Raw genomic sequence first — 13,490 nt, 5'->3', positions numbered from 1 at the left:
GGATCGCTGGAGCCCAGCAGGTTGAGATTGCTGTGACTTTGAGTGCATGCCAGTCTGTGTGATGAAATGAGACTCTGACTCAAAAAAACAAAAAAAATTTTGATCTTCACCTGCCGCACTCAGATTGTTCCTAGGTAGGTCATGTGTTGGCATCCCTAACAAATGGCATGGTTGCATTTGACTATATTTGCATGTTATACATACATTCTACAAGGTATGTAAGTTTTATACAGACATTATTACACAATGCTTGTATCATTGTATAATTCCCCCCAAAGGGCAGGATTGTTCACCCAGGAAATCAAAGAGACTAAAGTAAAAGCCTCTCAGAACTACTAACACAATCTGGAAAGATCACTGGTTACAAGACAAATATTCAAAATTCACCAGATTTACAGTTTATGCTGAGGACATAGTAAGATAATTTTTAGGGGAAAGATCTAAAACTATGAATATTGTCTAAAACTATGAAAAGGCTAGTGATAAGTTTAAAAAGAGCTCTTCAGCTGGGTGTGGTGTTTCATGCCTGTAATCCCAGCACTTTGGGAGGCTGAGGCAAGAGGATTGCCTGAGCCCAGGGGTTAGAGACCAGCCTGGGCAACTTGGTGAGACTTCATCTCTACAATAAATAAAAAAATTAGCCAAGCATGGTGGCATGTGCTGGTAGTTCCAGCTACCTGGAAGGCTGAGGTGGAAGGATCACCTGAGCCCAGCAGGTCCAGCATGCCACTGCACTCCAGCCTGGATGACAAAGTGAGACTCAAAACAAATAAATAAGTAACATAAAATAAAAATGAACAAAAAGAATGCTTCAAGGCCTACATGGTAATAACTCAATAGAGAACTTCCAAAAGTAAAATGCAGGAAGGACCAGAGACACAAGAAGAAATGAAAGAAGCTGTCTCGAATGGTGGTGGCAGGGACTCAAAACTAACATCTCATTATAAGTCTAGAGCAATTATTTGACTTTTTTTTCCATCCAATCAGGGTCTCACTCTGTCGCCCAGGCTGAAGTGCAGTGGCAGGATCACACCTCACCACAGTCTTGACATCCTGAGCTCAGGTGATCCTTCCACCTCAGTCTTCAGAGTAGTTGGAACTACAGATGCATGCCACCATGCCTGGATAATTTTTTTTAATATACTTTTGTAGAGATGGGGTCTCACTATGTTGCCCAGACTGGTCCCAAACTCCTGGACTAAGCAATCTTCTCATCCTGGCCACCCAAAGTCCTGGGATTATAGGTGTGAGGCACTATGCCCAGCCAGTTATTTGATTTTTAACTATGTTCATGCATTACTCTGATAAAAATGTAAATACAATTTTTTTTAAATTCACAGAAAAAACATTTGTGAGAAGCAATAAGATCATTTTGAAATCTTGGAATTTTTAAAAAATAAACAATCAAACACCCTTCTGTATTAAGTTACAGTCCTGGCTGGGCTCAGTGGCTCAGCCTGTAATCCCAGCGCTTTGGGAGGCCGAGGTGAGTGGATTGCCTGAGCCCGCAGGTTCGAGACCCACCTAGGCAACTTCGCAAGACCTTATCTCTACAATAAATCAAAAATTAGCTGGGCGTGGTAGCATGCACCTGTAGTTCCAGTTACTTGGAAGGCTGAGGCAGACGGATCGCCGGAGCCCAGCAGGTCGAGGCTGCAGTGGCCAGAAGCGTGCCACTGCACTCCAGTCTGGGTGACAGAGTGAGACTACAACTCAAAAAAAAAAAAAAAGTTACCGTCCCAGCAACAAAGGAGGCATGTATATAATTTCCAACACTGCACAACCTTGGAACTGAGGATCCCCTTAAGAATGAATCTCCTTGGGCACAAAATCCAAGCAGGCTCAGTTTCTGCCATCCTGTGAATGAGTGCCTCCTTTGGTTTGCACTCGGTGCCTCACTTGCTTCCCTCTGACCTGGCCCTGACCACATTCTCAGGTAGGTGGAGGGATGTGTGCCCCCACTGGAGACTGAAGAGAAGTGGAGTATGAATACTCATCCGGTTTCCACACCATTAAACTCACCAGGTCTGCCCACGCAGATGTTGGACAAACCTTGGAGAACGAAGGTGAACTACAAGTCTGATTACTACGGTAATCAGACAATGACCACTCACAGCTGCTGTCCCAGATGACCTGCTTTCACTGAAGCAGTCAGCCTGGCCCCTGAGACTTAGTAAGCAGTTCTTGGCATAGCTCATGTCTTTTTCTCCATACTAACTTGCAAGGTCCTCCAGAAATAGTTGACGTTTACCTGGCAAGGCCAGCAGTATACCTTTCCCATGTTTTTGTTTTTGTTTCTGTTTTTCCAGTCTCACTCTGCCCCCCAGGCCTGAGTGCAGTGGCACAATCACAGCTACCGAAGCCTCAACCTGTTGGGCTCAGGTGACCCTTCTAAGTAACCGGAACTATAGTTGTGTGCCACCACACCTGCCTAGTTTTATTTATTATAGAGATTAGGCCTCAATATGTTGCCCAGGCTGGTCTTGAACCCCTGGGCTGAGACAATCCTCTTGCCTTTCCTCTGCCTCCCAAGGTGCTGGGATTACAGGCGTGTGTCACCATGCCTGGCCTGTGTTGCATCTTGACTATATAAGTTATCTTGGTCTCTGCTATAACACAGTTTGCAGAGTTTTTGTTTTATTTTCCTTCTATCTTTTCTTTTCTTTTTGAGTCAGGGTCTTGCTCTGTCATCCAGGCTGGAGTGCAATGGCACAATTACTGCTCACTACAACCTTGACCTCCTGGACTCAGGTAATCTTTCCACCTCAACCTCCCAAGTAGTTGTGACTACAGACATGTGCCACCAAGCCCAGCTAATTTTTTTTTTTTTTTTTTTGTAGAACCGAGGTCTTGCTATGTTGCCCCATCTAGTCTCAAACTCTGGGACTCAAGCAACCTCCTTGCTTTACCTCCTGAGGTGCTACTGCATGTGAGTCACTGCACTTGGCCTTCCCCCTAAGATTACATGTTCTTGCCAAGCTCGGTGGCTCACCCTGTAATCCCAGTACTTTGGGAGGCCGAGGCAAGTGGACTGCCTGAGGCTGTGGGTTGGCGACCAGCTTGAGCAACTTGGCAAGGCCTCGTCTCTACAATAAATAAAAAATGATTCGAGACCCGCCTGGGCTACTTGGTGAGACCTCATCTCTACAATAAATCAAAAATCAGCCAGGTATGGTAGCGCATGCCTGTAATTCCAGCTACTCGGAAGGCTGAGGCAGAAGAATCGCCGGAGCCCAGTAGGTCGAGGCTGCGGTGGCCGGGAGCAGCCACTGCACTCCAGTCTGGGTGACAGAGTGAGACTCCAACTCAAAAAAAAAAAAAAAATGAGCCGGGTGTGGTAGTGCACACCTGTAGTTCCAGCTACTTGGAAGGCTGAGGCGGAAGGATCGCTGGAGCCCAGCATGTTGAGGTTCCAGTGACCGGGAGTGTGCCACTGCACTCAAGTGTGGGCAACAGAGACTTCATCTCAAAAAAAAAAAAAAAGATCATATGTTCTGAATTTCAAATCAGAACAGAGAGACTTCTGCATTATTTTTCACAGCTGCATGGTACTCCATTGCTGGCTGCACTGCCATCATTTCCTTGGTGTTCGCTGTTGGACACTTAAGGAGTTTCCAGTATTTTGCTACTACAATTGAATTGATCAACCTGGTACCCGAGTCATTTCCCATGAATGTTAGAGTACCGACGAGACACAGTCCTAGAAGGGAAATGACTGGCTCACAGGTTTGCGTATTTGTCTGTTTGACCCATAATCCCAACCACCAACAGCCTCACACACAAAGAGCCGTCACTCACTGAGGTCTTGGTCAGTCTAACGAGCCCCGTTCTGCAGAACTCTCAAACTTAATTTGACCAAATCAATCTCTTTCCCTAAGTGGTCTCCCCATCCCCCACCCCCGGCCCCCAGTCATTCCCTGTCTCTGGACAGCACCACCACCTACCTGGCTCTCTTAGAGTATGTGAGGGGACCCTGGAACCCCCTCCATCACACACTGCAGTCATGCCCTCACTGACACCATCCTCTCTCCCCTGGGAACCCTAGCACCCCTGAGGGGGTCTCCAGGTCTCCTCTCTGTTCCCCATTCTCCAGGCAGCAGAGGGGTCTTTCCCAGCCATATATCACATCAGCCCCACTCACCTCTCCAGCTCCCTCCTGATTTTCCCTTCACAGCTGGAATGATTCCATCCTGTTCCTACCCTCCTTCCTCTGCGGGGTCTCATTCCCATCCCCTCCTGCCTCTCTGTGGGGTCTCACTCCTAGCCCTCCTTCCCCCAACCCTTCCTCCTTTCTTTCCCTAAAACCTGGAGTCCTCCCACTTCCCACCTGCCACCTCTTCCAGGCTGTCCCCTCCCCTGCCCGGCTCTACCCAGGTCTCCTCAAGACTGGGGTTCCCAGCCAACTGTCCCCTCCTCAATGAGTCCCTCCAGAACCACAGCTAGAGCTGGCCCCTTTAACCCTTCTTCATCCCACCCACCCAGTTAGCCCCCTGAACTTGGATCTGAGCTCTTGGTTAACTTGCTTCCTGGGGCCTTTTAGGGGCGATCCCTGCAGAGAAGTTCAGCCCCTGAAGGTGGCCCTGGTCCACTGCTCTCCACGGCGACCCCAGCTGTTGTCTTACAGGCTGGGTTCTGGCCTCCCTTCCCTGCTGCCTGGAGCCTGGGTCCCGGGGTCCCTGTCCTTGAACCCACAGAGAGCAGGTGTGGCAGAGGCCCCTCTCCGCCCCTCTCTGTCCCTGTGCCACTCGTGGCTCCTCCCCTCTGGGACCATCCTTCCCTTGGAGTGTTCCTGGAGAAGTTACAGATGCAGAACCTGATTTGTGGCCGGCCTGGTGACCCCTGCGACACCCTGCCCTGACTCCAGAGGGCAGGAACCACCAGAACCGCGAGGCGCCCCCCGCCTCTTCCTAGCCCGCTGGGCCTTGCCAGGCGGTGAGTGGTGGGCTCGGCCGGGGGTGGGTCCACTCGGTCCTGGACCCACCACGCTCCAAGGACACGGGCCTGCCCTGGCCGCCTCAGGCTGGGGCTCAGCATTTGGACCTGAATCCGCCCCCAGGGTCAGTGGATGTAGCTCTCCATCAAATGAAAACTTCCATCTGGTCTCAGTTCCTGCCTCTCCTCCCGTTGGGTGGGTGGGCGGTGGGGGCAAGGAGACCATGAAGGGGAGAGGGGTGCTGTCCCACGTTCCCCCGGTGCTCACCAGGAGCAGCGAGGGGAAACCCACCCGCAGCCCGAAACCAGCGCTTCCGGAGAGGCTCAGACTCGCCCACGATCCACAGGAGCCTGTGGTCACAAGTGAGACTCCCACCAGAACCACATGGGAGAGATATCCAGCAGGGAGCAGAGGGTCTCCCGGGGCCTCTCCTCTCCTGGAACTCTCGAGAATGGGCCTCCCCTCCCCCACCCCAGCTTAAGTCCAAGTCCCTCCTGCAGGACCCCAGACCCCACAAGGTTGCCCTTGGGCTTCCCCTGGGCTCTGTGGATTTGTCAAGGGTCCCTTCCCTCTCCAGGGACTCTGTTCTTTCCTGAAGCCTAGGCCAGGTTGGGATACACAGGGGAGGACCACCCTGAACACAAACCAGGGGCCCCTCTGTTCACAGCTTTGCTTTGGGGGGTCAATATCAGAAATATAACAGTAGGTTCCAACTGGGTCCCAGGTAGGGGGTTGAAACCACTGTCCTGGGTCCATACCCCACCCTCCCACCAACCTTCTCATCCTCAGCCAAGGACAACAGGGGAAGCCCCAAAGGACACAGAAGGGTAAAGCGACTGCCCATGCCCTACAGGCAGACCCTTAGAAGCTTGTGTTCCCAAGTGAGAAGGGGATAGGGCATTCTCCTGCCTGGACCACGGGAGGTGCCCTGGGACGGGGACTGCTTGGGGTTTTGACACAGTACCTGGGAGGACAGGGTCTGCCCAGCCTGCGGGTGGCTGAGAAAGCCTCAAAGACGCCCCCAATGCCCACCCCCATTGTGCAGTTTCCCAAATAAACCACTCCACAGCCACTTTTGAAATTAGATTTATATCAAGCTATAAAAATCTGGATCTTCTTGAATACACACAAACTAAAGCAGTTCTATCAAAAATAATATTAATAATATTAACAACATCAAACACATCAACTCCTACAAATGTACAAAGACCTTGTGTGTCATTTACACCAGCCAGCTCCTAGCCATGGCTTTGTAAGGCAGTACCTGGGAAAAGGGGACAAATTGAAGAGAGTGGCCCCAGCCCTGACAGCACCACAGATGTATCGGCGAGCCTGGGTCATGTCTGAGTTCCAAGGGCTCCCTTTCATGCTCAGGGGGATCTTTCAGGCTCAGGACGGAGCAGGGCCTTTGGGGGAGGCTAGCGGGGAATCTGAGCTCACGTTTTCCTGGGCTAAAGTGGGGTGCCCTACAGGACAGGGAATGGACGGAGGCTGTAGTGGGTAGGATGGTGGCCTCCCAAAGATGTCTATGTGATAATCCTCAGAACTTGTGACTATGGCAAGTTACATGGCCAATGGGAACTAAAATTGCTGACATAATTAAGGTAGCTAATCAGGTGACCTTAAATTAGGAAGATAAGGCCAGGTTCAGTGGCTCATACCTGTAATCCCAGCACTTTGGGAGGCCGAGGCAGGAGGACTGCTTGGGCCCAGGAGTTTGAGACCAGCCTGGGCACTAGTGGGACCTCATATATACAAAAAATCAAAAAATTAGCCGGATGTGTTGGCATGTGCCTGTAGTCTTAGCTACTTGGGAGGCTGAGGTGGAAGGATCACCAGAGCCCAGGAGGTTGAGGCTTCAGTGAGCTGGGAGTGTGCCACTGCACTGCAGCCTGGGCAACAGAATGAGACCCCGACTCAAAAAAAAAAATTAGGGAGATGAGCTTGGATTATCTGGGTGGGCTCAATGTCATCCCAAGGGACCTTAAATGTGGCAGAGGGAGGGAGGAAGGAGAGGCGGTCCCAGGGATGTGATGGGAAAAGGATTCAATTGCTCACAGCTGGCTCTGAAGATGGAGGGACAGTGTTAAGAAATATGGGTGGGCCGGGCTCAGTGGCTCAACCCGTAATCCCACGCTTTGGGAGGCCGAGGTGAGTGAAGTGCCTGAGCCTGTGGGTTCGAGACCCGCCTGGGCAACCTGGTGCAACCTCATCTCTACAATAAATCAAAAAATCAGCCGGGCATGGTAGCGCAGACCTGTAGTTCCGGCTACTTGGAAGGCTGAGGCGGAAGGATCGCCGGAGCCCAGCAGGTCGAGGCTGCGGTGACCAGGAGCGGCTACTGCACTCCAGTCTGGGAGACAGAGTGAGACTCTGACTCAAAATAAAATTTAAAAAAAGAAATATCGGCGGCCTCTAAATACAAAAAGGCCAGGAAACAGCCTCTCCCCAAGAGCCTCCAAAGGAACCCAGCCCTGCGGACACCTTGACTTTAGCCCGAGTCAGACTTCTGACTCACAGAACTGCGAGATTTGCTCTTGTTTTAATCCACTAAGTTTGTGGAAATTTGTTACACCAGTAAGAGGAGGCAAAAGGTCAGAAGTCAAGCTTGCCCTGTCCCTGCCTAGATCTCAGCCAGACTTCCAGGTGAAGGGCCCACCGGGCGCTCCTGGGACTTGCCCCTGCATGGGGTTAGGAGACCCACCATGACGGATGCCAAGGCCTCCTGGGACCACCCTTGGGGAAGCCCCTGGGAATGCAGAGGAGGGTCAGGGCCTGAGCTCCAGGGGCAGCCTGTGGGAGTGGTAGGGCATGGCTCCACCCCCTGCTCCCAACAGGACCCCACCAGTCCCTTTCCAGGTCCCAGGTAAGAGTGGTCTTTTCTTTCAGTTCTGTCTCTGATTCCAGCCTTTGAACCCAGCTCGTTGAGGATTGGGCTGGAGGAGGCAGGAGGGGTGAGAATCAGCCCCTGGCCCCAGAAGACTGGGAATGACACTTGGTCCCACCCATGAGGACAGTTATGAAGCCAGCTATGGAAGGGCCCCTGGACAGTAGGTGGCCCAGGATTTCTGGCTCCTGGCCACACTGTTTTTCCTGGCTGTCTTGTGTGCATGCGCCATCCGCCATCATTGACAGAGTTCGTAGGTGTTGCCTGGTTGGCTGCCCCAGCGGGTGCTCCTGCCTCCGCTGGACATGTAAACAACCCAGGGTCCTTCCGATTCCAGCTGCCCAGGGGCCTGGGCTAGGTAGTGCAGCAGCAGAGGGTGGGAGGCCTGGGCAGCGCCGCGAGCCCCCACAGGTCCGAACAGCCCCCAAGAGGGCGGTGCCTGATGCTCGCTGGGCACTCATAGCAGGTCAGGTGCAGGAAAAGCTAACCAACCTTTATAAGGGCAAAGAGGGACCTGGAGGGCTCCTGCACCCCTGTGTTGACGTCCAGGATGCTTCGGATGCTCCTGACATCACTGCTCGAGAGGTTCCCTTTGATGGCCAGGATGGCGCTCAGATGGCCTTTGCTGGCAAAGAGAGAACTCGTCAGCCCAGCCCAGTCACCACCTCCCTGCTCACACCCCTCCCCAGCTCTCCAGACTCCTGGCAGGTGCCACGGGGCTCTGTTGCCAACCCCCTGCCCACAAGGGGGGCCTCCCCTCACGCTTCCCCGTATGGCTCCGGCAGGCGGTCTCAAGAGCAGCCAAACTCCAACCCACTCCAGGCCTTTGCACTGGCTGTTCCTCCTGGAATGCTCTTCCCCACACCGGAGATGACCAGTGACTTCCCACCCTTCAGGTCTCAGCCAAGATGCTGCCTTCCATCAGAGGCTCTTCCATTTCAAAAGTCAGCACCTCCTGCTACTCACGGCCTTGGTTACACTCTCCTTACAACATACAACTGTATTTGTCTGATTGCTTCATTACTGCTGTCCCTCAACAGAACACGATGGAGGAGTGAGACCTGGCCAGCTTGTACTTCGTTGCCTCCTGGTGCCTAGGACAGAGGCTGGCTCCTAGCAGACCGCTAAATAATTGTTGGTGGGATGCGTGGATGGATGGATGGGTGTGAGAGTGGATGGGTGGGTGGGTGGATGGATAGGTGTGTGGATGGATGGGTGGGTGAGCAGATGGAGGGGTAGCTAGCTAGATGGGTGGAGGGCTGGGCAAACAGCTCAAGTCCTGAGATACCTCTTATTCTCACCTGAAGTCGGGGTAGCAGGTGGTGTAAGTGGCCACTTCGATCTTGATGGCACTGGGGTCTTGCAGGCGGATAATCTCAGCGAGTGTGGGGAGGGCAGGCTGCAGCCAAGTTGCCGGGGAGCCCTGCAGGTACAGGTGTGGTTGGAAGGACTCAGGGACCCAGAGAGGCTCAGGTCAGGAACCGGTGCAGCTAGGAGAGTCCTTGAGGGGCTGTGAGAGTCCCGGACTGTGGAGGGGCTGGGAGGAGAAGAGGTAGCCCATCCCAGGGGTCCCGGGCTGGGCTGTGCAGTGGCTTACATGCTGGATGCAGAAGCACTGGATGACGTCGGCGTTGGCCAGAACGTGCCTGGCCAGCTGCTGCTGCTGCTCTGGTGTCTTGAGGACCAAGCGCCGCTTGCTGAGACGGATGATGTACTCCTTCACCAGGTGCAGGTGCACAGCCTCCATGAGCTCCTGGGAAGGCAAGCACCCAGGGCAGTGTGAGCCATCTGCCGATGGAGAGCTCACCACCTCCCCTGAAGCCTTGAAGCCAGAAATCCGGGGAGAAGCAGATGCCAGAGCTCAAGGGTGCATACACGTGAGTATGTTCACATATACGTGTGTGAGCACATGTGGGTATATACAAGTTAGCATGTGTGACTCGGCTGTCCCCACTCTGCCAGGGCCAGCCACCAGTCCTGAGCCGTCTCACCTCCCGGAAACAGTCCTGCAGTTCTGAGAACTCAGGCAGCCTTCCGCCCACGGTGGCGATGATTTCCTCCAGGGTCTCCGTGGGGGCCGCCCAGCGGGTCTGTGTGAACCTCTTGAACAGCGGCTGAGACGGGAGAGGCAGGATGTCTGGTCACCTCCTGGGGAGGAAGGGCCGCCAGCCCCAGACACACACAGACACACGCACCCCAACACACGTGCTCAGTGGGACAAGGCGAGGGGGGCCAAGGACTCCCCGGGAACCCAGGCAAGGCCCAGGTCTCTGCTCACAGACAGGAAGCGGAGGCTGCCTGGAGCAGCCTTCTCCAAGGCCGTCAGGCGGAGCCAGGACAGCCTGTCTGCTGGCCCTGAGGCCTTTTCCACTGCTTCCCTCTTAGATAAATAAATTCCTGCATAAACAAGGCTTGGCTGGGCCTGAGACCAGTGCCATGGGACCCAGGGTCACTGCTGGAGCCTACACCACCCTCGGGCCACCCACGACCTCCATCCCGGACACTGGGTAGGGAACCCCTCTTCTTCCTTTTGAGGGACCCCCGTCTCACTCTCTGCTAAAGGAACTACTTTTTTCCCCCTCCACGGTATTCTCTGTTGATTTCTTGGTCCATAGCAGATGCAACCCCGGCTGCCACAGGCCCTGAGCATAAGGAGCTGGGAGTTAAGCCTGAACACTGGTGTGGGCAGGAGGGTCTGGGGAGCTGGAAGAAAAGTGTGTGCAAACGTGGGGACAGGGCTGGGTCTGGATGGGGGTACAGGGTGGCCTCTGGGGCCCATCAGTATCCTCCACTGCCTGCTCCAGTCCTTCGACAGGCCCAGAGTGTGTCCTTCCACATCTCCTAGGAGCACTCTCCCAGCCTGCCCCATGCATTCCCCTCCAGCACTGGGCTCAGGATGCTCCAGAGGAAAGGTGACCCCCACTACCTTCAAGTCCATGAAGAGGCTCTGGAGGAGGACGTCAAAGCCATGGCTCTTAAGCTCACTCAGCGGACCCAGCAGAAGGCTCAGAGGGTCCTGGGGTACCTGCCACCTCTGCTCCATGGATGTCCTGGAAGGTGGAGGCAGGGAGGTCATACCAGTTCTGCCTAGCCTATATCCCTGCACCCAGGGAGCCCATGTCTTCACTCTAGAACCCTCAATGGCTCCCCATTCCCTTTGGGATCAAGTCCAAGTTCTCCCATCCATACTCTCCACATCACCAGTAAACACCTACACCACATCCCCTTTGAACTGAGGGCAAGTTAGCCTCTCCACGCCTCAGTTTGCCCTTCTGTGCAACAGGTATGATCTCTGTGCCCAGTTCATAGGGCTGTTACAAGAATAAAATAATGAGTCGATCATTTGCATGAGTGTTTGACACATTCAGTACTTGGTAACAAATGTTTGCTGCTGCTGCTATAGGCTCTGGTCACTTTCCCACGTGCCTTACAGTTTTTTTTTGGTTTTTGTTTTTTTGTGAGTCATGGTCTCACTCTGTCACCCATGCTGGAGTGCAGTGGCATGATCACAGCTCACTGCAGCCTCCACCTCTTAGGCTCAGGCGATTCTCCAGTCTCAGCCTCCTTAGTAGCTGGGATTACAGGCCTACACCATGACGCCCCGCTCGTTTAAAAAAATTTTTTTTGTAGAGATGAGGTCTCGCTATATTGCCCAGGCTGGATCTTGCTAGTTTTAATTTCACTTCTTGGCCTGAATGGCTCTTCCTCCCCTCCACGTCCAGCCACCAAGTGATCCCTCCGTCCTAGAGCCCTTTCCAGCATCCTCACCGAAATGACAGGCAATTGTTGATGTTGGCGATGACATTGGCCCTGAAATTTCTCAGCTGTCTGCATCTCTCCAGAAAGTCATTGAAGGTGTGCTGGTAGCTGGTGAAACCAGAAGGGGCACATTCAGCACCAGCCCAGACCCTAGGCCAACTCCCAGCCCGCCCTACCAGCTCCCTGGGTTCACGGAGTGGCTTTTCTGTTTGATCATCTCCCCACAGCCAAGAGAGGAGCCACCAGCCCCTAAGCACCATAGAACTGGCTTTGTAAGCTACAGTCAGCAGGGCCAGAGCCCTACAGGGCTCCTGAAGAAAGTGCCAGCTGCACCAGCCTGTCCTTTGGGCTCCTACTAGACCCTGAAGATCAGAGGGACCTGTGATTGGCAGGGGGCAGTCCTCCGAGGTGGAGAGGGAGGGAACCAGAAGCATTCTAGGGATGGAGCTGGGGGTTGTGTGAACCCAGTTCCTCATAGGGCCTCCTCTTTGCAGCTAGAGGCTGTTCAGGGAGCTTTGCTGATTGGGGGGTAGGTGGGCACGAAACTCCCACAGAGTCCTGATGGAGGTCAGACCACCTGAGGCTCTCATCGCCGGGGGGACAGGGTGAGGGGAGAGGACCCGTGGCTCAGAATGATGGGGTAGGGGTGGGAATGGGGGACTGATTTAGCTTGGATCCCACCCCCCCCCGAGCACATGGAGGGACCGAGTGCGGCTCCTACTCACACCTACCTCCTGAGGAACGTGGCCAGCTCCACCAGCAACAGTTGCTTGATCTGTGCCCCCAAGTCGAGGGTGATGCTCTCGGCCTTGGCCTGGCTCTGAGAAAGGATCTGCAGGGTGGCAGTGGATGGGCTGAGTAAGGCCTCGCCTGGATGGGGCCAGGGGAGGGGAGGGGAGTGTATTCAGAGGTGGGCTTGTGTGTATGCTGGGAAGTGGACAGATTGTGCGTGGGTGCCATGTGCACCAAGGGGTCACCCGTGGTACCTGGATGATGTCGATGGCCAGCTCACTGTGGCAGTGGCCATCCAGCCTCTGGGGGGCCACGTCCTGGGCCCAGCGCTGTGACTCCAGCTCCAGGGCGCGGGCCATCAGCTCCCTGGCGCTGGCCTGGGGGAAGGAAGGCCAGATCATCATAGCACCGACCCATCACCCCACCTACCCGGACGTTCCTGTCAGCTTCCTGCCTGGGTCTGTCCGTCTCTGAACCTCCCTTCTGTTCCCCTCCTGCTCCTGGCCCAGGCCTTGACCGGGGTACGGGACTCACCACCTCGTTGGACAGGAACGTGGCCTCCAGCAGTCGGATCTGCCTGGTGGACAGGAGGCTCCCGAGCCCCAGACCCTGCAGCTCACCTGCCAGCTTGGGGCTTTTGATTATGTCACTGCAGGCAGAGGGAGGTTGGCATGAGTAGAGCTGCACCAGTCAGCACCAGCCCTCAAGCAAGAGCCCACCTCCTCAGCCGGGGTCTCTGGCAGGCCCAGACTCCTCCCAGAACTTCCACACACCCCATCCCCGGGTTCCCATCTCAGGTGACAGGTTCTCCATCTGCTCGGTTTGGTTCAGGCCAGAAAGCCCTGAAATGATCGTGTCTCCTGACTCTCCCACTCCCTGTCCAAAATAGCCCCAAGATCAATCAGCCTCGTGCCACCCTGGCGCCCTGTCTTCCCCACCATCTCCCCCCTGGCTCGCTGTAGGAGCCTTCTCTTCAGCCCCTCTGCATCTGTCCTTACCCCCAGCAATCCCTTCTCTACCTCGAAGCCAGAACCACCTTTCAGATCTGACCTTCTTCCTGCTCCAAGGCCTCCCCTCACTCAGACAAAACCCAGCGCCTGCCCAAGCAACCCGAGGCCCAGCCAGTTCTCTGCCTCCCAGCCCTGCTGACCAGCATCTGGCCAGCCCTGCCCCCACCCC

At 54.5% G+C, this 13,490-nt stretch overlaps 1 protein-coding gene across 1 annotated transcript in view; it reads right to left on the bottom strand.

Annotated features, from left to right (window-relative positions):
• Positions 1 to 8,250: 8,250 nt before the first annotated feature.
• The window catches only part of TNFAIP2 (TNF alpha induced protein 2), a 7,336-nt gene continuing 2,096 nt past the window's right edge, over positions 8,251 to 13,490 (bottom strand). The window contains exons 2-10 of the mRNA XM_008050351.1: positions 12,846 to 12,960; positions 12,566 to 12,688; positions 12,311 to 12,411; positions 11,589 to 11,687; positions 10,747 to 10,870; positions 9,812 to 9,934; positions 9,418 to 9,573; positions 9,122 to 9,243; positions 8,251 to 8,445 (exon numbers count right to left, since the gene is read on the bottom strand). Of these exons, the coding sequence (XP_008048542.1) occupies positions 8,304 to 8,445; positions 9,122 to 9,243; positions 9,418 to 9,573; positions 9,812 to 9,934; positions 10,747 to 10,870; positions 11,589 to 11,687; positions 12,311 to 12,411; positions 12,566 to 12,688; positions 12,846 to 12,960 (1,105 nt within the window). The 3' untranslated portion in view covers positions 8,251 to 8,303. The remainder of the gene's footprint in view (positions 8,446 to 9,121; positions 9,244 to 9,417; positions 9,574 to 9,811; positions 9,935 to 10,746; positions 10,871 to 11,588; positions 11,688 to 12,310; positions 12,412 to 12,565; positions 12,689 to 12,845; positions 12,961 to 13,490) is intronic.

This window comes from Carlito syrichta, unplaced genomic scaffold (assembly GCF_000164805.1).
Source record: "Carlito syrichta isolate Samal-C Ts95f unplaced genomic scaffold, Tarsius_syrichta-2.0.1 Scaffold144552, whole genome shotgun sequence".
NCBI lineage: Eukaryota > Metazoa > Chordata > Mammalia > Primates > Tarsiidae > Carlito > Carlito syrichta.
Note: the sequence above shows the minus strand (reverse complement) of the source record. Positions and strands in the feature narration are given on the sequence as shown.